At 41.5% G+C, this 21,636-nt stretch overlaps 2 protein-coding genes across 8 annotated transcripts; one reads left to right on the top strand and one right to left on the bottom strand.

The window, feature by feature from the left end:
* LOC127593120 (glypican-6-like) lies at nt 1-11,842 on the bottom strand. Its single transcript, XM_052054390.1, has 11 exons — nt 11,665-11,842; nt 9,491-9,649; nt 8,740-8,874; nt 7,664-7,839; nt 7,492-7,572; nt 7,112-7,277; nt 6,680-6,810; nt 3,942-4,088; nt 1,717-1,853; nt 1,339-1,511; nt 1-272 (listed from the first exon to the last, which is right to left on the bottom strand). Exons 1-11 carry the CDS (start codon nt 11,840-11,842, stop codon nt 1-3), a joined length of 1,755 nt encoding a protein of 584 aa, XP_051910350.1.
* On the top strand, nt 11,778-21,115 carry LOC127590138 (seipin-like). Of its 7 annotated transcripts, XM_052049961.1 has the most exons (12): nt 11,778-12,109; nt 13,103-14,425; nt 14,944-15,009; nt 16,441-16,546; nt 17,180-17,430; nt 17,577-17,655; nt 18,044-18,187; nt 18,282-18,317; nt 19,166-19,300; nt 19,413-19,510; nt 20,368-20,482; nt 20,568-21,115. In XM_052049961.1, exons 4-12 carry the CDS (start codon nt 16,526-16,528, stop codon nt 20,625-20,627), a joined length of 939 nt encoding a protein of 312 aa, XP_051905921.1. In that variant the 5' UTR covers nt 11,778-12,109; nt 13,103-14,425; nt 14,944-15,009; nt 16,441-16,525; the 3' UTR covers nt 20,628-21,115. The 7 variants fall into 7 exon arrangements, with proteins under 7 accessions (XP_051905921.1, XP_051905854.1, XP_051905579.1 ...); XM_052049894.1 differs by lacking the exon at nt 13,103-14,425; XM_052049619.1 differs by having other exon boundaries at nt 11,778-13,138.
* Nucleotides 21,116-21,636: the final 521 nt, after the last annotated feature.

The raw sequence follows: 21,636 nt of genomic DNA, 5'->3' as shown, positions 1-21,636 counted from the left end.
CTATCTCCACCAGGGGGCCTTCATGAGCACAAAAGGTAGCACCAAAAAAGGAAGCAGGGAGGAAGTGAGCTGACTTGTTGCAGATGGGACTCGGCCGTGGTTTCGGTTGCCCTTGGGCCCATTTCTCTCGCGAACCCGGGGAGGCTTGGCAGGGTTAGAGGCGGCGTTACGTGGGGGCTTGCTGAAAGGAGGAGAGTGAGGTCCATATCCCGGCCAATCGTCGTTGTAGCGTTCGCTAGCATCGTCGCCTCCCGAACCGCTGCCCTCCTCACCTGGGAGCAACACACAGTTTGACACAGTCATAGAAGTATTCATGATCAATACTTTTTATTTCGAAAAGCATACATCTATTTGGAGGAGACCTTTATTTTTTTCATAAGAATAGTCAAATATATTTGTTATTTGTATTATTACTTTTTAAATACACGTGTGTTATAAAACACATTTTACATTATAATGGGATTGTAAACTGTTAAATATTGCAAGAAGCAATGTATTATGGCAAGAGGCAATTATTTCCTCAACTGCAGAGGTGTGAATAGATGAAAATATATATTATATATTTTTGAATTTTAATGCTCTTTTTTTCCGTTTTGGAAATATTGAAATTACAGCATGTTTATTTGATATTGTGGCTACTCAACTCTAGAGAGTAACACGTATGTACTAGGGCAAAGCCATCTGAGAGAGGCCTTATATTTTCATATTTGAAATTTTATGGATTAACATAATGTATTTAAATGATGTATTATCATTTAAATACAATATTTTAAAATGAGGTTGCAGTCAGACAGCAATTTTAAAATTGCATGTTGTATTTCTGTCTAATTACTAAAATAAATCAAATAAATATGTATTATATAGCTGAATACATATTGCAACATAGTATGTATGAAGAATTGTGGTCAGACATGTTTATTTACTACCAGGCGTCGATCAGGAGCGTGGTATTGGCAAATAAATGAATTTCAATGTTAAAAAAAAATAATTCAACAATGTTATTAAACATGATCATGAGTAATAATATGAAATATATATATATAATATTTATATATATATATGTGTGTTTTTAATTTCTACTCATGATTGATCATTTTCCACAAATATATAGTATATACAGTAAATCTGCACTTTGAACGCGAGTGTAAACTGCAGCTTAACCGATGCCACATTTGCTCTCTGTGTTGTGCAAAAGACATTGCTGTCAGTGTCAATCGTAGACTCGTACTGGGAATGTGACACTAATTAGAGCAGGGAGCCACTGTTTGAGGAAACCGTGTGCAGTCTGTCATGGCTGTTCATATGCAACATCAAGTGAGCGTGTGAAGTACTACTGACTGTCCATGAAGTCCATGTCCTGTCCACTCTGTGCATGTCTCAGTTTGTTGGAAGCCACCCTTAGCTCCATGATCAGCTGTCTGGTCTTGACGTCGGGTCGCCCGATATCCACCTCCACCTCGGGGTTGTTGATCTGATTTGCCAGCCCGTCGCCCATCACCTCTGGCAGATATCTGAGAGTGTTCATGCACACAGGTGACAAATTGAATCAGAAAGACAGTGCCAAAGCATAATGCCACAAGAACCATGCTTCACTACATATTTAGCGTTAAGCGCTGTTGCTTTTGCACCAAACAAGCTTTTTGGATTTCTGGCCAAAAATGTCCGACATTGGTTTCATTGAACCATCGCCAAATCTCCCAAATGCATATGGCTAACCTCCCCCTGGTCTGCCCATTCCAGCAGCGGTCCTCGTTAGTGACGTCGGCGGCCATCTTTTCATCATTGCAGATGGTGTGTGGGAGGGACACCCAGAAGCTCCCCATGGGCCGCAGGCGTTCTTTCAGTTCCGTAACCTGTATGGAGGCGGCTCGTGAGTCATTGCTCGTCTATCTTGAAAGTATTCTTGTGTCTAGATTGGTGCGTATGTGTGTGTGTGTGTGTGTGTGCGTGCGTGTGTGCGTACGTGCGTGTGTGTGTGTAGTAGGGGGTAGTGCATATGAATCATGGTCTTGTGCATTTAAGGTGGAAACGCACAATGTAATATTACCAAAGTATGACACCAAAGTATTTACAATCCGCTCTGTGGAGTTTTGTGTCGACTGGAATCCAGGCTCCTCAGTGTCCTTGTCACAGTCATCACCTTCACTTTCAATTTCCCTTCCACTGACAGGCTTCCATCGGCTCAAACATGCCACTTCTGTCAGCTCTTGTGGGTAAAAATCATCTTCCTCAAATTTCAAAACATTGCTCGCAATTGAATGCACTGTACTGTACTGTGTTGTGTAGTACATGGTGTCATGATTCGGTTTAGGGACCAACAGGTGGCACTGTAGGGCTCCACCGGCAGCTGCACACCTGTTGGTCATTTTGTAATTAGTTGTATAAAAGGACTCCTGCCCGAACACACGGTGTCGGGTCATTGTTTGTTTTTTGCTACTGTCATGTGTGTTCCTGTTGCTTCTAGCTACTGTCATGTTTGTTTGTTGCTTCTTGCTACTGTCATGTGTGTCGCTGTTTGCTCTTGGTTTCTGTCATGTTTAGTTCATTATTATGTTTTAGCTTTAGTCATGATATTTGTTTGATACTTTGGACTTTGTGTGTTTTGGATTTAGTTTTCTTTGTTTTAAATACAATTCTTCAAATACACCCTGCTCCTCCCTCCTACCTGCTTTTTGGGGTCCACCACCTCGCAACGTGACACATGGAAATCATACAGTATTTCTAGGGTGTAGCGTGCTGGTCGGCGACTAAAACGTCACTACCCGGTAACTCATTCCCAGATATACTGGGAATGAGTTATTCAAACAGAATCAAACTTGCAGGAAGTGATGTTAATAATAATAATACATTTGATTTGAAAACACTTTTCATCATACTCAAAGACACTTCACAAGAGCTTAAAACTGTCACGTCCCTTGTTTGCCAGCAGGGGGCAGGGTTCTTGCCTGCCGCCTGCACACCTGTCACCCATTGGTGACTAATTTCTCATGCTTTATTTGGGGGCTCTGGCAGTCGACTCACTGCCGGAGTATTCCACGCCGTGCCAAATTCTCTCGCCCATTCCTATTCTAATTATTCGTTGCCTCTTAGCCTTGTGGCTGTTATTGCGCGTCGTTATTTCTCTTTAGTGGGAAACTATAAGCATTCTCCAAGCAGACTCTCCTTGCTATTTTTCCGCAAGCGTTTTCTGTTGTCTCCTTATTTGTATTCCTGGTCCTTATTTTGACCAGCGCCTTTTGTTATTCACCCGGACAGGTATTTTGTTTTGGTATTAAAACTCCTTTGTTTTCTGACAAACATCTTTCTGTGTCTGCTTTTTCGGGGATCCACTTCAGTTATTTTGTTGTACTCGAAGCGTTTATTCTGTCGCTTCGGGTACAACGTGACAAAAACACAGGATAAAAATGTGCACTTAAAGACAAGCATACAGTTTATATATTGCAAAACATATTACCAATGAGTATTGGAATTTTAACAGACTGAAAAATATTAGTAATTTCACCGTGAAGCCACAATCCGCTCTAACGAAATAAAAGGGAGCAATTTCTTTTTCAAAAAGAAATATTGTAAAACACGTGTCAACTTTTTGCATTTTTTTTTAGCTGATATAGCGATTTGTTAAGTGACCAATAGGTTGAGAAGTGTCTTTCCGCAAGACACTCAAGGCTGCACTTTAAAATATGTTTCAACGAGGTGAAGTGATATTGTTGAGTTCTGTCACTGGAATTTTTAGTCAGAATTAAATTAAAGTTATAGATGTCTACAATGTAATTGTTGATATGCTTGCACATATTTCGATGATTAAAAATTTTATTTTTAAATGTTAAATCTGTTTGCCATATGCCCGAGCTGTGTGCCTTGAATTTTTCAGGACATAATTTCTTCATCCAGCTCAAAATAGACGCTTTGGCGCGAAGATAAGGTAACTTTGTCATTCTTACTAGTCGGTCCAGGTTGGTGCCTGCAGCCGTGGTCGGTTTTTCGTCGGGGGTGTAGGTGCGGAAAGGCCTCCTGTTGCCCCCCGACTCTTTGGGTGAGCGCTTGGAACGTGCCGGAACAGGTCTGGGGTTTCCGCACCCTTGAAACACCTTCACAGAGAATATTGAATTACACCAAAAGTCTTCCACACCACACCGATCTTCAACTCTTCACATATTTCAGGATAAGTTCCACAGAAAAACCAAAGTGAATCCGTGGATTTGTGAATAGCAATCCGGGAATAATCGTTTTCTGTACTTTGCCTATACGTTTGCAGCATTAGTCAATGTTAAGACGGGGCAAGAACTATATTTATTTTGAAAAAATAGCCTACCTCCATGACATCAAAGGATTTTAACACACTGTGCATATGTAAAATACTCATCCCTGACTTTATTATTGTTTTCCGTATAGACATTCCAAAGAATTAAAATCGTATGCACTCCTGGAAATTTCATGTCAATGTTCATTTCATCTGGTTTTCAACTAACTATCCTCCTTGTGAATTAGTTATCACCATGCCAACGCAATGCTGTATAGAAAGGTTTTCTTGTTAAACCACCACTCCAAATCTTGAAAACCTTGGACTTGTACCTTTGACATGAAGCACATTACTGTATTTGAAGAGCATCTTACACGGAGCCTGCCGTGCAATCTCAAGACTGGGCGACTTAAGGTTTGGACCGGCAATATAATAAATCCTTGGCTGACATTCCACTCCTCTCACTTTTTCTCTCTGCCACAGAGGAGAAAAACAGCCAAGCTGTGTACCAAAGAACTCGCTGTTCCCTGAAGCGCTGCCACACATTGAATCGAGACGTGGGTGCCTCTCAGGTGGATTCGCTCCCAGAAGCCTCGCCGCCGCGCTTCAGTTACATGGTGCGACCTCACTGGGAGTCCTGTATTGTTGTCTCACAAAGGACCCGAAACGATAAGGGAGATTTGTGTTTTTTACACTCTTTTTGATGGTAAACAATTTGTTCATAACAAAAGTCAGATGGCATAGCTCTGCGACGTGGTAAAGAGGTCAAATCCAGAATAGATTTTAAATGGGCCTACTACAAATGCTTTTACAGCAAGAACTTGTGTTGTTGGGGAGACATGCTACCTGATGTGCTTCGCATATATCCTAAAAGTTTTATTTTTATACTTGTAATTGTAAATTCAACCTGTGGCAATCAGACGGATAAGACATTTTAGCTATTGTTTTCGAACCCTCATCCTCAGCAGGTTAGTGCTGCATATCCCCCCCCCCAATTCCCCCCAAAAAGAAGGACATTTTCATCCATTATGAGAGATGGTTTTATGAAAAAAAATCATCATAATTTTCTTCTTAAATTCAGAAGAAATAATGGAGCAGCGTGAGACTTGAGATACACTGAATACAGAAGGAGCCCTGCCGCTGATAGTGAAAAGCAACAAGCAATTCCTGCCCCAACTACAAAGATTTCTTATTGTCTCTCGATTCAGCAAAATAGTGACAAAGTACTACTTATATCGAAAATAAACTCCTCAACTCACTCCAACATACATGTATTAATATTATTATACTAGCTGGTTCGCCCCCCTCCGTGCGGCTCATCAGCTAGTTCCTGCGGAAGGCTGGTAAGGTGGGCCTTCGCCCCACAAAAGTGTTGTTGCTTGTTTCAACTTTTTGTTCATCTTCATTGCTTATCGCGAAAATAAAGAGATGTTTAGCTCTACTAAATAACTAACAATTTCATTGCAATGCTTGTGGGTAGACAACATTTTTTCGCTAAGATGCCCGCGCGTTCGTAGTGAGCCACTGCCTGAGCGGCGCAGTGGCGGCGCGCAGTGGCGGCGCGCAGTGGCGGCGCGCAGTGGCGGCGCGCAGTGGCGGCGCGCAGCGGCGCGGTGAAGTAGGTACATTTTGAAAAGGGACAGACGGAAGAACAGACCGCGTGCGAGATTATTATTATTATCTTTGACACCAAAATGTCACCAGATGGTATCAAAGCAATCAGGCTGCAAATAGGTGGGGCTTGACTGTATTACAACCCTACTAATAACACAACATTGACGTTATAAATCACAACCTCATCCAAGGCCAATTAATGTTTAGGTATGTGAGCATCTGCCATTGCAAGCATAATGAATACAAGCACTTTAGAAAAATGGACGGCTGGACCATTGGTTTGTGAGCATGTTAAATGAGATCCCATCCTTCCAATTTCTATACTGCCTTTCTCATTAGGGTCGTAGGTGAGCTGGAGCCTATGCCGGCTGACTTTGGGTTCATAAGCCAATCACAGGGTACATATAATTTACTCTCATGGACAATTGTCTTCAATTACCTTAACATACATGAGATTCAGACTCACAACCTCAGAACTGCGAAACAGATGTGCTAACCACCTGTTCACATGTGCTTGGGACTATTCACAGAACCTTAGTTTTCCCTTGGTGCATTCTTTCTCCTCAAAGAATCAATATAATGGCGTATAACAGGGGTCTCAAACTCCGTCCTGGAAGGCCGCTGTCCTGCATGTTTTCCAAGTCTCCCTGTTGCAACACACCTGATTCGAATGATTAGATCATCAGCAAGCTCTGCGGAAGCCTGACATTGAACCCGTTCATTTGAATCAAGTGTGTTGCATCAGGGAGACTTGGAAAACATGCAGGACAGCGGTCCTCCAGGACCTGAGTTTGAGACCCCTGACATATAAGGAGTCATCCTTGCCTTGGTAGATATGCTGACACTGTTTTCTTGCATGTGCATGATGGCTTCAGACACTTTGACGGAGATGGAGTCCACCGCCAGCTCCATGTTGAACGGACCCTCCAGTTTCTCCGCCACCTGGTAGAGGGCATCTGATGGCGGGTACGTGCGAAGAAACGAGGTTACAGGCGAAGATGATTGAATGTCAAAGTGGATGTATAGTAAAATGAGAAGCATGGAACCATTACGGAAAGGTATTCTTCTTGATTGTTATTTAATTTGCTAATCATAACCTTGAAAATTAAATGAGCTATTATCTGAAGAGAGAAGTTTAATTCATGCACCAAAGAGTATCTTTTAGCATTTTTAAATGGGAGATTAAAAATGAATGATGTAATCTTGGACAAAAAAACGTCAATACAGTACAATCCTCCCCCGCCTCCCATTACCCACCAATAAAATAGTCCCACTCGGCGTCCAGGTCGGCTTGATTGGCTAAACAGCCTTTCATCACATTGAGGCAGAAGGCACGGCACGGACGCAGGGAGGGCATTCCTCGACAGAGGGGGCAGTACCACTGACGCATTAGGCCACGCAAGCAGTCAGAGTCTGGAGTCATCTAGAAGCCATGTAAGGAATGCCACTGTCATTGCATATGCTATGACACTGTAAACTGAACTCAAATTTTAAATCGATTTTAACCCGGAAAACTCTCAGCTATGAGACGGACATGCTGACCACGAGGCCCGCTTGTTTTTAATTCTCAATTCAAACTCGAGTCACCCAGGAAAACACCGTTACACCCTCAAGGTTACACATTATTATGATTTTACCTTTGTGGCTTTGTTGACAATATCTCGACCAACAGCCAATCCCTGTGAGAGCGCTCTAGCAGCAATAAAAGCCCTGGATACCTGGTTTGGTCAAAGAATTGTTAAAAAAAATGGTGGGAATAAAATCACTTACTTTTTGTCTTCATTTAAACAAGAAGTTGGGACAGTCCACCTGTACGCGCAGTTTGCGAGGAACGTCTCCAAACGGCTGCAGTTGTTCAGCATGCTTACTGACACACTCCAGGTAGTCATCGCTGAACTGATACTGAGGGTTGACCAGAGTGAAGACCCGCTCTACGAGTCGGGACCAGAAGTCCGACAAAACCTCTGTCAGACTCACGCTCCCCCCTGCGGACGATAAAGAAATCTCGTATAATACGAGTCGGGACCAGAAGTCCGACAAAACCTCTGTCAGACTCACGCTCCCCCCTGCGGACGATAAAGAAATCTCGTATAAATTGTTATAGAGGTACTGCAGGTATGCACTGAATAGTATGTCCCGCGCTACTTTGATTTAAAAGTTTAATTAATTCTATGACCATTTAATCCAGTAAGGGCAGCAGATAGGTTAGCGTTAGTCAAAAGTCCTCTGTAGATTGCAAGATTGGAAGACAAGATGCCAAAACCAAGTGAGTAGTGACAGTAGAGATTAGTCAACTTTTAGAAGTAAGGCTTTATTCTTGCGGGCACCGCAAGTCTGGCGTGAGGCACTTTGTTTTGATATTTTCTCATAGACGCACGCAGCTTGGATAGTTTAAAATTCTAACTACAGTACTACTAATTGGTTCAACCCCTCACCTCAGGACGTGAGTGATGTGGCTTGAAAGCAGCTCCTTGCAAATGCTCTCATTTTGTATTTGTGTTTGACCGAACAAAAGTGCTTACTGGCTCTCCTTGCCCAAATGTGAGCGCATTACAGTGCCTTAATTGCTCCACTTTTTTTACGCTAGTTGGTAACTTAAATTTTAGCTCACTTCACAAAGAAAAAGAAAAAAATGGCTTCCGAAATAGGTTGGTGGATAGATAGAAAGTTAAATGGATGGAGAGAAGACAGATGAATTGGCAGACAGGCCGATAGAAGGCTGGATGAGCAACAGGTATCATTTGTAATACACCAGCTATTCCAAGAAAATAAACACCAGCATCATGATCGTGTGATGTGGCCATCTGGTACCACCTTGCATCTAAATATACAGTAGGAGTGTGTCCCCATTCTTGTCTATGAAGACAAGCTGCGGATGAACTGACCTGAATAATACCTGCGCAGCTCCACAAACAGCTCCTGGAAGACGTGCGAGTTCTGTGTGAAGAGGCGTCCGTAGGTCTTGGTGAACATCTGGTTCATGGACTTCTCAGACAAGTCTATCAGCTCCCTGAAGAACTCTAGGAGGACAAAGATGCAAGTCTGACACCCAAAACCTGGCGCCAAGGCCTCGCCACGTCACGGTTACATCATTCGGCGGGCATTAGCGAATGTGTGCGAGAGAGCATGGTGTCTTATAAAAATAGCCGTGAAGGCTCATATGTGCAGTCTCCCACTCCTGATTCATCACTTGCGTTATATAAAAGAAATAGGAGGGGAGAAGAGAAGTGATAGCAGGTAGGCGGTGAAAACGTCAAATCGGCTCGGTGTTGCGTCTGGCTGGACTCGGACAGCCAGAAATCTTTACTAGCGCTCGATTCTATTAAAGATAAAGACGCTAAAGCCCTCACGGGCTCCTTTTGTCCACCTCCCAAGCCTTTCAGGGAAAGCGGTTACTACAGTGGACAGTTTATCATGTTATCAGGTTACAGGATGCCTGAAAGGGTTAACAGGATTTTTTTTATGATTATATAATTATGCATACCGTGCACACATACCATTAATTAAAGTTTCCGTCAATAAAGGCCCAATTGTTGGATGTCTCTAAAAGATTACACGCGATACCAACGAATAAAGACCACAGAAAGCATAACCGAGCTGGTAGTCATGGCCACAAATGTAAGACACAAACATTACCGTCAAACCGTCGCTGTCTTTGGGTGAAGGTGGTCAACAGGAACTGGCTATGGTTCTCCACGGATTTCAGGAAGTCCCGTTCGCTCTGAAGCGCCAGCGTTTCCTCCATCTGACTGGAGCAGCAGGTGTAGTCCTGAGGACAGAGCCTCAAGTGCTCGCCTGGGTACACAAGTAGTAACAGTGCATCGTTTTTATAGAGCAGTGATTCCCAACAAATGTGATGTGGCACATTTGCATCATGAGAAGATTGTTGGGTGTGCTCATAAATGGTTCACAAATGATGGCTTACCCCACGGTGTGGAACCCTATCGCTTGGGGAAGCATTTCACCCACGCTATTCAAAAAACAAGTAGAACCTCTGAGGAACTGTTGTAAAACATTTAAGCCACAAGTGCTCATTATTCAGTATTTTAAAAAACTTAAAAAGCAGAGTGAGTTGGACCTCATCCCAGCTGACTCATGTTCACCAGCCAGTAGCAGGATACAAAGAGTGAAACAACCATTATAATATACTGTAAATGCAATGAATTTGCCTGTTTTTCCCTGAAAAAAGGTGCATTTCATCAGATCAAACATCGTCACAAACCAGCAAAATCACAAAATGATGCAGCACTTAAAATCACCTGGGAATAATTTAATTACCATGACACAATTTGATACAGTGGATCAAAAAAATTGACTTTTTCAAAGCTATTGTGAAACCCTTGCTTTATTTCACACTAGACCTGATTATTATAACGGTGCTAACCACTGTTCTGCCCTTAAAATAACCTTTATAAGAAACTATTACACTTTTTCATAGACTTGGTAAGGCCCTCGACAGAGTCAAGTTGCCACTGATGATAATATTCTTCCCCACTCCTGATCCTCAATATTGGAAATGGTGGGCTACCATGCTCATTCATTCCCATTCAGACAAGCTCTACTTGCCGTGAAACAATCCATTACACCTGTCAGTCTCTTGTTCTTACAGCCAAGTCTTATCAAAGACAACCAAAGACTGTGATATGAAATTGTACTTTGACCCCATGAATTATTCAGTTCCAATCTCTCTCTCTTGTTGTCAACTCAGGTTCGGGTCTTTCATATGTCAGAGGTAATGATATGCAAATGACAAGCGAGGGAGGAAAAGCGCTTCAGTTCTTTGTTTCAGTCAATGTTACACCTGACACAAATAGTACGTCTGGCTTCCACCTCCTCGGTGGTGTGCCACTCTGTCTCTTTTGTTCCGCTATCATCCCTGCATTTCCATTTCTAGGCAGCCTCTCGTCTTTGCTCACTCTCCCAGCCATCTGCTCCCCCATGGCCCACGGGACAGCCAGCCGAGGCTCAGGCAAAGAACACACACACAGCCCAAACACTCACACACAAATATATCTGAAATCAATCAAGAACGCATCTGTCGGTTTGACTTCAACACAAAGCCAGAATGTATTTAACAGGGGTGAGAAATGTTTTGGGTTATTCTAAAGTCCAGCGGGGTACCATTATTGATTATATCGCAATTTGTTTCAGTTTTTATAACAGTTCCCAGGTTTTGGGGGGTGGGGGGTTGCTCTTGCTGGTCTTATGTCGTACATGTTCAACATACTGGTGACCTCCCACCCACAAATACATCAGTCTAAGCTAATTCACATGCGAGGTTCAGCCACACATGTGGGCGACCTTGCTATACTTTCACTTTTCCAGACAGGTGCACTTTCTTTTATTTTACCCCCAAACACTCCAAACCTTTTCACAATCCCCTCACTGAAACGTGATTCGAAATCCACACTTCATCTCATTCAGCAGATAAGATTATTATTGCCAATGAATAGAATCCATGAGGGACAAGCAGGGATTTACCAGTACAGGCGAAGACTAATTAGGGGCGAGGTTCTTTGTTGTTGTGGTGTTGGCAATTTGCTCATCCCGCTTAATCAACCTATTTAAGCAGCACACAGGGGAGGGGATGTAATTTGGTTTAAAACCACTCCGCTTTGTTTTTATCCAGAGGGGAAAAGACAATGATTGTGCTCATTAGTGAGTTTTATACTTTGTTTTACACATTCATTGATGTGTTTCTCAGATCAAAATTGTCACTCGTTCTGGTTGCTAAAGCAAAATGTGTACGATTGTGTCTTATTCTAAAATAACATGCATTTTTATGTTTCGTCCTGCAAGAAGAGTCTTACCAGAGATTTGAGTCACCGGAGCGGTACCGGTGCTGTACCCCTTCTCCGCGTACACCTGCCGGGTGTCGGCGCAGCTCCTCCCGGCGGCAGCCGCCGAGCTCCGGGACCCCGACAGGGCAGCAACTGCGCAAAGCAAACCCAGGAGCTGGTACTTGGGTACAGCCAGCCAGGTCTCCATTTTCACCACAAAAGGCATCCGTAAGCGCGGATGATTTGAAAACTAGATTTTATAATCACCGAACGGAATTAAACTACGGGCTGTCAAAGTGCTCTAAGATGGTCAGTCGTTTAAAAAGTCATATTTCTTTCCAACGTCATGTAAGGATAAGACAAGGCTGGGATGTACACAATTTTCTCCATCAAGTGTGTCCAGTAAACTTGGTGGACATCAATGAGGAGAAAAGCGGTAGAACCAACCAACACGCTCAGCATCACTATTGTAAAGGTAATTATCTACCACAGGAAATACAAAATATGATTCTGAAAAATAAAAGGACAGAAATCATGGCCATGCGGACTGTTAGTCGGTGGTGCGCGTGTAATTAGACTATTTTGACAGCAAATACCGGAAGTTAATTCATTTGCGCACGTTAACTTGACGCTTAGTTGTGGTGGAAGCGGCCGTAGAACAATGGACCGCGCCGGGGAGCACTCACCGTGGGACCGGCATGTAGGGGGGAGATGGGCGGGGAGCTGCCGTTTCCAAGGTGGAGAGCCGCTTTAAGAATTACTTCGGGGTCATAAACCAGGTCATTTCAACAGGCATTCACTAAATAGAAATATTGTATAGCTAATTTACAGGAGCTAAAGGAATCACTAAAAACCACAAATTATAGCCTCAGCCCACAAGGCGAATCAGCATCCTTTGTATTAGTTGCAATTTTGCGCGCCGTTCATTTCAGGGAAAAAATTGCAAAAGATGTGCACCTCTTTAAGGGGAGATCAACCTCCCCAAAAATCTTTACAGTAATAAATTGTATGTAGACCTACTCGTTTAACATGGCATTTGGATTAATATTGAGTTTGTGACGTTGTGGTAAGAAGTAAAATCCATGCCAAAACAGGTGTTTTGGCAATTTTGACATCACAGTTCTCGGGTAACAACAATCTGTCATGGCTCAGCTTCAGAAAACAGGTGATCCTTTATTAGTCGTTTTTGAGGCAAAGGGGGAACTATACTTTTGCTGACAAAATATTTTGCTTGTACTCACTACCGTATGGTTTGAACAATTCTCTAGCTGGACATACAGTAAATAAAATTTAAAGGCCGCTACAATTTGGGGGTGCTTTTTACTTCAGGGGTGGTTTACCTTTGCTATGCTATATAGGCTCAAGCACACCCAAGTGCGATCAAGCGGCTTGGAAATGGATGGATGAGGAATTACTGTACATTAGTGAGTTGCCCAATTGAGATTAACTGAATGACTTCCATTGAAAGGTACCAAAAAGGGAGTGCCAAGCTTGCTGCTTGCTGGTGAGCGATTGTCTTTCAGTTCTCTGCAATTAAGTTGCAACGTACAGTTGTAGATGTTGAATGCGAAGCCACGTCCTGCCCTGCACATCTACCGCTAATTCGATTGACGGTGTCAATACACTCTAGCCCCCCCGCAGAGCTGCCCTTCTGTCTCTCTTTCATTCCAAGTCACCCAAGAGGCCGTTGTGTAAAACTGCGCTGTGAGCAGCACCCAGCCTGGCTTGTGGCCCCATCCCCTCCCCGCCAGACGCTTCTCAGCAGGAGCAGTCCCCCCCAAGGGACCCCTAGGCAGTGCTTGCACCCAAGCCTTGCACAAAATAGTACACAAGGGTGACCGAGCTATACATGCAAAGGATATCTACAAAGCTTTCAGCTCTGGAAAGAGAAACTTGGTGGTGAGCAAACTGTCAGTGAAAGAGAAAGTTGTCAGTGAAAGTGCATGGAGGGAAAGGAAGGAAGGCGAAAATAGGGATGAAGATAAGAATGGAATTAGCTACTGAGGCAGGCGGTTTTGACGGATTAACATGTTGTCAGAGGCTGATGGATGTGAGCCTCCAGAATCACCTCAGATATGTTAAGGGCAGCAGGAAGAAGGGCTTTGCATTAGGTCGTAATGTCATTATTGACAGTGAAACTATCCATCTTAACCAATGTTGTGATGTGCTTCAGCTCTATAACTTAAGGATAAAAGGAAAATAAAGTGTCAGAGCCAGCAATGCTTTCTCTGCTAGCCTAAACGCTAATCAGAAGCACTGCCCTATTTTACGGCCTTAATTCTAATATTTGATCCATGTAATTATATTAATTTATTTCCAACAGTCTAATCTCTTCACTTTGTAGCATTTCCATCACCTTGCACAGCTTTCGCTATGTAGAAGTTAGATTTCTTTGTCTAATCAGATTTCAGCGTCATGTGTTGCCATGTCAGTCTAATTTTGTGAAGGCCTTCAGAATCAGTCTCACTTGCTAATGCAACTTAAACTACATCAACAGTTGGACTGTTTCTTGAACCAAACAGATTTCACATCACAGGCCGCCCATCTGAACCAAAAGAACACTAGTATTTTTTCATCCTCTGATTGGTTGATCAGACCAAAAGTTCTTGCAGTCAATTTGGAGTGGCAGAACACTCCTGTGGTTTACACGTTACGTTACTGTTCCACTCCATTCCTGTGGGTGGCGATAATGCACTTTACAAAGTGAATGCCGACTACTACACAATCAAACCTTTTTCACTGCTAGATCTGGTCGACTTTCAACACCCCAAGTTGACTTGAAGGGCAGAAGGTAAAAATAAATTCCTCACTAAGCAGCTCTGTCAAGATTTCTCCAAAAATGTAATGGTCCTCCATTCTCTGAACTCATGTATGTAGTTTTAGGATACAACTGTTTGGCAACAACCACAATGTAGGCAAGCTGTTGAATGAGTACCTCAAAGCTGAGCATTTTTGTCTTTGTAACAGTTGGACATTTAATTTGCCTTTCATGTCGGATGGTGCAGATGTGTCAGAAAAGGATTGTCTTTTGAGTCGATATTGACCGAAGATGTCACAAATGCAACTAAGTTTTTGATTAGCGCTGTAATGCTAATTGCTGTCAGTGGTGGGCATTGTTTTCGCATGGACGAAAGCCCTGTCAAAATTACTGGTGTCACAATGAGCTCTGTTCAGCAAACATCTTTTTTCCTTGTTCGAGGAGCTCCTTTTATTCTTCACAATGCACTTCTAGTTGTCTCACATCTCTTGTAGCTCCCTTCCAGTGACATCTTTTTTTTCTTTCTTTTTGTCTTTCTTTCTTTCTCTCAGTCAAAAAGCACAGAAGACATTGCACAATGACTCTGACACCCCCCTCAGTGGAACCTGCAAGCAAAGGCAATCTTCGTCATATGAAATTATTGCTTCCTGTTTGCTTGGATGCAGAGGAGACTGTGAATTTAAATTAAACTTTACATCTTGTGGCTATAAATGCCTCACTGAAGCACTATCAGTCCCTGCCTGATCGTCTGAATTGAGTCAGATGTAATAGCCTGAACATGATTTTTTTTTGTTTAAAATGTCATCTTTAGACACTTAGGCAACATAGATAATGAAAACATTACATACATCATCATTCTAATACTAATTTAAAGAATAACATTTTGAATGTTTGTGTATTTCAATATCGCTCAATATGTACCATATGTTCATTCATTCAATGAATGTACCATATGTGAAAACTTGACAACACTATCTTTGTGCACCTGGGGCCTTGATACTACCATCGGTATTGATGTTGAATAATGCGATTGTAATGAGTTTGAGCTCTTAGATTATTGCGATTATTCTTTAGCTATTTACACCATTTTATCTTTCACTGAAAGTAATACTTTATTTGTTTTTCTATCCACTTATTTTTTGAACCTTCATTCTGCTTGATTGACATAAAACAAAGGGTTTTGTAAACATGCAGCCGTAGACATGAGGGTCTCTTTGCTCAATATTTTGGCATGGGGAGGGGTTTTTTTGTGGGGGGGGGGGGATAATTCTCAAAGATTAGAGCAGTTAGAAGCGGGGGTTTGCGCCGTTGTGGGAGTGAACACAGCTAACTCGCTACCCGGCCAATGGAGGCAGCTCCTCTCATTCCCTTTAAAAATCTGCATGTGAGAGGCATACACTCATTTTTTGACAATGGAAAAGCAGGAATTTGACTCTGGTGGCCATACAGAAGATCACCACCACAACTGTTCAGTTAAGAAGACTTTATTAGTAAGTGCTATTCACATTGTAATAAGTTTAAGTAAATTGACTGTTGGCTAATTTTGGCCTACTGTACCTTTTAAAGTAGAAACAAACACTCCATTTTAATCAGATAATTACATCTAGGAATGTAAATGGTGTGTGTACGATTTAAATGTATATTTCGTAGAATAACCCACCTTCCATCCCAAACCCCCCAAAAAGGCAAACAAAACAAACAATAAAAGCAAACCATAGAAACTATTTACAAGTGACATGTTCTTTTATTGGTGTAAGGAAGAGAGCCGAATGACTTTCACAGAGCAATTTGTGATGCTCGTCATGAATTCTGGACACAATCCGATTTTTATTGAGGGTCACCTTTGTTTGTAGCTGTTTAGTTTATATTGCAGACAAAAACTTACATTCCAATACATGTTATTCAAAAAGCTGCTAGACAAAACTAGTTACGGTGTGTAAAGTATTTGTAACTCTGTCTTGTGCTCTGTCGAACTGTGTTCCAATTGGCAGGAGTCGCTTTGTGGCCAGGGGGCTGGACTAAACTAAACCGCTTTCTCCCACTTGTAGGAGCTCAGAATTGGGGCAGTCACAGTCCTGTTCACATTTCATCCAGACACTGTTGAGCCGGAGACAAAGACTTGAGACTCTGTTCATGGGGCATCAGAATACAATGGTAAGACAGAACGCATTGTTTTACATATTGCATTTTGAGTTGTGTTCATCTTTTATACCATCAAATCACTCATGTATACTGTAAGGTTGCCTCATTTGTACATAATAATGACACAGCAGCAACAACTGGAGATGTGCGATGTTGCTTCATTCGTAGAATCAGTGGAAACAGCAGCAGTCTTCCAATTGCAAAACGTCCACTTTACCACCAATCTGTACAAAGCTATAGAAAATGGAATATACATTCCTGTATGTTTCCGTCAAATTAAGCTATTCAAATGGGTAGGATACGTGCTAAGTTTTGCAGTTCTAATTGTATTCTCTAATGTGTTTAGTAGTGAGCTCCTTCATGACATAGCTTGGCTAAATAAATACAATGGCATCAGTGAAGGTTCATTTGCAGCCTTTTGCTTTCAAATAAAACAGCCCAACTTTTGATCCATCTGAAGTCATCTGATGTAAAAGTGTTCTGCTTGTGACCTGAAATTTGACTCGCTAATTTCACACTTCTCAGTCCACTGAATGTGTGTTTGTTTGGTCCTCAAAAGTATTCAGCACAGGGAAAAGTTTTTTTTTTTACCCACACTGTGATGAAGATAATGCTTTTTTCTGTTATTTTATTTTATTTTTTTAGGTTAAGATGGATCAAGCAAGTCACGTGCAGTCCGGATATGAACCTTTCGTCCTTTTTGGTGCTTTGCTGATGAGATTGAATGATGCCGCTGTCAGGGTGATCTTCCATGTCCGTCAGAGGGTCATGCAGGGCATCACTGTGTTCTCCATGCTGGTGCTGCTCCTTTGGATCTCCGCCTTTATGTACGGGAGCTTCTACTACTCCTACATGCCTCTGGCAGCTTATTCAACTCCGGTGCACTATTACTACAGGTGAGTGTGTGGCATTCAAGAACATCAGGAAATTACAACTTTGGCCGCATTCACCAGTATGATATAAATGAGGCCCTTTGTTCACACCTTTCGAATCTAATTATGCATCAACATTGCTCTTCAAATTCATATTGTTGCTTTTGCAGGACAGACTGTGACTCTCCAAACTCTTTCAAGTGCTCATATCCCGTGGCCAATGTCTCTCTGATGAGAAGCAACAGACCTGTACGTGTAATTACTATATATGAGCACATGTATCACTTTATATACTTACATGCTTGTTGGTTTGAATGCTTCATTTGTAAAGATTAAACTCCCTAATTGTATGAGTAATGAACCTCGCAGAAGATATTTTTAAGAGTGCATCCCCATTATTAGGAACTGGCCTAATGTAAAGTATTTTCCTGTGAGGTTCATGAAACTAATTTTAGTTTTACTTTTGGAAAGGAAGTTTTCTTGTTCAAAGTTTTCTATGATATTCAAATTTATTGAAACACACTTGTATGCTATATTCAACATAAAATACAAATTGGAGTGTGAACCTGTTGTCTTATGGTACTCTGCCCTCCATAAAAAAAACTGCCATTTGAAAGATGTTATTCGTTATGTACAGGTGTTGACATTCGGCCAGGCCTATCAAATAACCCTCCAGTTAGACATGCCTGATTCTGAGACCAACCAGGAGATTGGGATGTTCATGATCAGGACAACCTGCTTCTCTCGTGACGGAGGTCAAGTGGCGACGTCCGCTCGTTCCGTGAGTGGCCTGCCAAGTCCTCCTTTCGACTCCCATGTTTGCATGTTTGTGCTGACGCTGGTGATTCACTGCTACGTTGCTGCGTGTTTCTCAGGCGAGGCAGCTGTCATCCGCTTCCAGCTCTCGTTTTGTGAGTATAAAACTAATAACCTGCTCAAACAGAATCTGTTGTTCTTATGAGAGTCCGTGCATTGTTTTGTCCTCCACTGATTGTGTTGCAGCGTTTGGGAAAATCTGCAAGTGTCATTAACGCCCCCACCAAAAAAAAAAAAAAAAAAAACAATTATACTGTAATTGGCTATGACAGCCACAAGATGGCACAAAGCACAACAGGAAGCTGCTCAGTCCAGTGCAACAATGAGCCACTAGGTGGTGCCAAAGCACTGCTTTTATATGAGTGTTTTAGCTTAAGCACAAAAATATTCGTGTGTGTGTGTGTGTGTGTGTGTGTGTGTCTGTGTGTGTGTGTGTGTGTGTGTGTGTGTGTGTGTGTGTGTGTGTGTGTGTGTGTGTGTGTGTGTGTGTGAAAATAACCGTGCGCAGTTTCCTACCCCAAGTACTGTGAGGTACTGAATAATAATAATAATTCATTCATGCATTCATCTTTCAAAGCGCTTCATTCCTAGTGCATGCGATGAACTGAGCGGCTGTCAACGCTGCACGACAGACACAAATAACCCCCAGGCGTATATCAACGACTTAGCCAAGCATTTCAATATCTACTTGGTATCGGGTGCTAATGTAACTACACTTGGTTACATTGTTTGCTTATGCTTATCCATTAAGACAGAAGATTTGATCTGTTAAATGTCACTTTTAAAGCCACTACAGTGTTGTTTTAACTGCACTGCAGTCAATTTTACTGACTGTAAATACAAATGACTAGGACACATACAGTTGCACAAAGAAATGCAAAACCGATTTTCACAACAAACATGTACTTTCAAATTGGGATGTCTCGATAAACTCTTGTTTCAGAGCATACTGCGATACCAGTCGAACCTTCTGAGGACCATGTCAACTTTGCTGTCCCTCCCGATGCTCATGACTGGAGTTGCTGAGCAGAAGCAAGTATTGGAGGTGGACCTCTTCTTAGAATACACAGATGACCCAGTGAGTGCCAGGTTCTTATAAATTAATACAATAAATAATAAGCAAACTCTTGGATTAAAATCAAGTTTACATTGGTAAAAACCTCAATGTCTTTTTCCTTCTTCATGAAAAGTACTCCCCCTCGACCACAGCAGTCATTGAGATCCTATCCAGCAAAGTGCAGATCTACTCGTCCCAGCTCTACATCCATGCCCATTTCACTGGTATAAGGTGATCAGGGAACATTGTAATCACTTTTATTTTTCAAACACATATCTCATAGTTGAAAATGGCAACAACACATTTTCTTCTTTGCACATGTTCAAAAAATGCAAACGCATCTCCTTTATATTTTCATCATATTAATTTGGTCTTATTTTTTTTCTTTATTTTTTTTTCGTTTCGCAATTTGTCGTATCATGTGGAAATGTGTGTTGGTCTGACCAAATACTTGTAAAGCTCCGTATCCTAGAGCAGGATGCAACCGCGGCAGAGAACATCACACCAAGAGGCCAGAGCTGAGTTTTCAACCCACAATCTGAGAACTGCGAGGCAGATGTGCTGACCACTCGTCTACCGGCAATATAGTTAAATATAATTTGTGTCATTTTCAACAATAAGATACCCACTCCAAAAAATGACCTCAAACTTGGGTCAGGCTATGAATTATTTACAGCCTAAATAGAGCTATTAAAATAATAGTACGTTTACCAATTGTCATGGCCAGTCTCGATTGTACACAGAAAAAGGGAAAGCTGTTTTCCATTCATCCATCCATCCATTTTTTTGAGCCGCTTTATCCTCCCAAGGGTCGCGGCGGGTGCTGGAGCCTAACCCAGCTGTCTTTGGACAGTGTATGTGTGTGTGTGTGTGTGTGTATATATATATATATATATATATATATATATATATATATATATATATATATATATATATATATATATATATATATATATATATATATATATATATATATATATATATATATATATATATGTGTGTGTGTGTATTTTTTTTCTTTCTTTCTTTCTTTCTTTCTTTCTTTCTTTCAAAAGATGTGAATAGAAGATGTTTCCCTTTTGTTTCAGGTACTTGTTGTTTTACTTCCCTGTCCTGTCAGCTGTCTTGGGCATGTCCAGTAATTTCATCTTCCTTAGCGTCCTCTTCAGCTACATGAGGCTGTTGTTGAGCAGACCAGAGCAGGTGAGCAACATTCCTCATGCGTGCATATTGATTACATTCATTCAAAGTTGATTAGTTGATTTTAAAACACTTTTGTTGTTGGCAGGCCCAAATAAATGCAGCAAGCAGATTGGGAAATGGTGACAACCACAATATGCCTACTTAAGACGTTTTTAACTGTAAGCTGTTTGGGAATGATGACCATCCCTCTCCTCAGCATGAAAAGACATTTAGTATGCATCCATTGAAAGTAGTAATGTGCTCCTTCGCTCTTGTTCTGTCACATTCTATGATCGTTTATTCCTGGATTTTACTTGAGCTGCACAGAAATTGCATTGAAGTAAATTAAAGGTCCGGGTGACTCATTTCCTCGCAGTAGTTATTTTGCATTTTATAAAGATTTTGCTAAATGGGGACTGTCTGGAATTGAAAACACATCACATCACTTACATCACTGTCAGAAGGACTCTCCTGGAATTATTTTTGTTTGTATTTAAATATTTGTTCCATAATATTGTGTAAATTTATCCTCGCCTGTATACAGTATCTGTTTATTTTGTATATAAATTCGCATTGCACTAAAACAGCAACTCTGTCATACGCAAGCAGTTCACTGGACAACTCGTAACAAACATTACAAAGACTTCTTTTCCCAGTAGGGCCTCATTGATTTTGTGTGATTTTTAGAAGTCTCCTCTCCTCATTCGTTTTTCGGATTGACTGATGTACTTTGTAGGAATATCGACCAAATGCTCATACCTGGCACCTAAATTGTCAAATCAATGACTGCCAGGCAGTTTACAAATTGCCGGAGTAATGTTCATTTTTTTCATTATTATCACTAATAACCACTGTACCGTGGGTACGTTAATGTGTCTTGAGGGATCATCAGGAGTGCAGCAGGAATTATACAATTTCATTAACTTGGTGTGAATAGTATTTAGCAAGTATAATAAAATATTTGTTCGCCTCTATGCAAGCCTCCACTAGCTGGCTGAAGGTGGAACCGATTGCCGATGCGCTCAGGTTTGTAAACTGCACCAGATGACAACGTTTGTCAAACATACGTTTTGACCGTATGTGGTTGTAATTATGCATGGGTGCAATATAAAATATAAAATGCAATGTAAATTTGTCACGATTATTTCTTAAACATGTGTATGATTGACAAATTT

Source organism: Hippocampus zosterae, chromosome 1 (genome assembly GCF_025434085.1).
Source record: "Hippocampus zosterae strain Florida chromosome 1, ASM2543408v3, whole genome shotgun sequence".
NCBI lineage: Eukaryota > Metazoa > Chordata > Actinopteri > Syngnathiformes > Syngnathidae > Hippocampus > Hippocampus zosterae.
The sequence above is the reverse complement of the archived record's forward strand: the minus strand, read 5'-3'. Positions and strand labels throughout refer to the sequence as shown.

Excerpts from the sequence above, each read along its gene's own strand:
- LOC127590138 (XM_052049619.1), top strand. The coding sequence starts at position 13,086 with ATGACTTCCATTGAAAGGTACCAAAAAGGGAGTGCCAAGCTTGCTGCT. Across the intron at positions 19,511-20,367 it reads GCCCATTTCACTGGTATAAG|GTACTTGTTGTTTTACTTCC; the intron begins GTGATCAGGGAA and ends CTTTTGTTTCAG. Across the intron at positions 20,483-20,567 it reads TGTTGAGCAGACCAGAGCAG|GCCCAAATAAATGCAGCAAG; the intron begins GTGAGCAACATT and ends TGTTGTTGGCAG.
- LOC127593120 (XM_052054390.1), bottom strand. The coding sequence starts at position 11,842 with ATGGAGACCTGGCTGGCTGTACCCAAGTACCAGCTCCTGGGTTTGCTT. Across the intron at positions 7,840-8,739 it reads GCTGCGCAGGTATTATTCAG|GGGGGAGCGTGAGTCTGACA; the intron begins GTCAGTTCATCC and ends TATCGTCCGCAG. Across the intron at positions 1,512-1,716 it reads AATGGGCAGACCAGGGGGAG|ATATCTGCCAGAGGTGATGG; the intron begins GTTAGCCATATG and ends GAACACTCTCAG.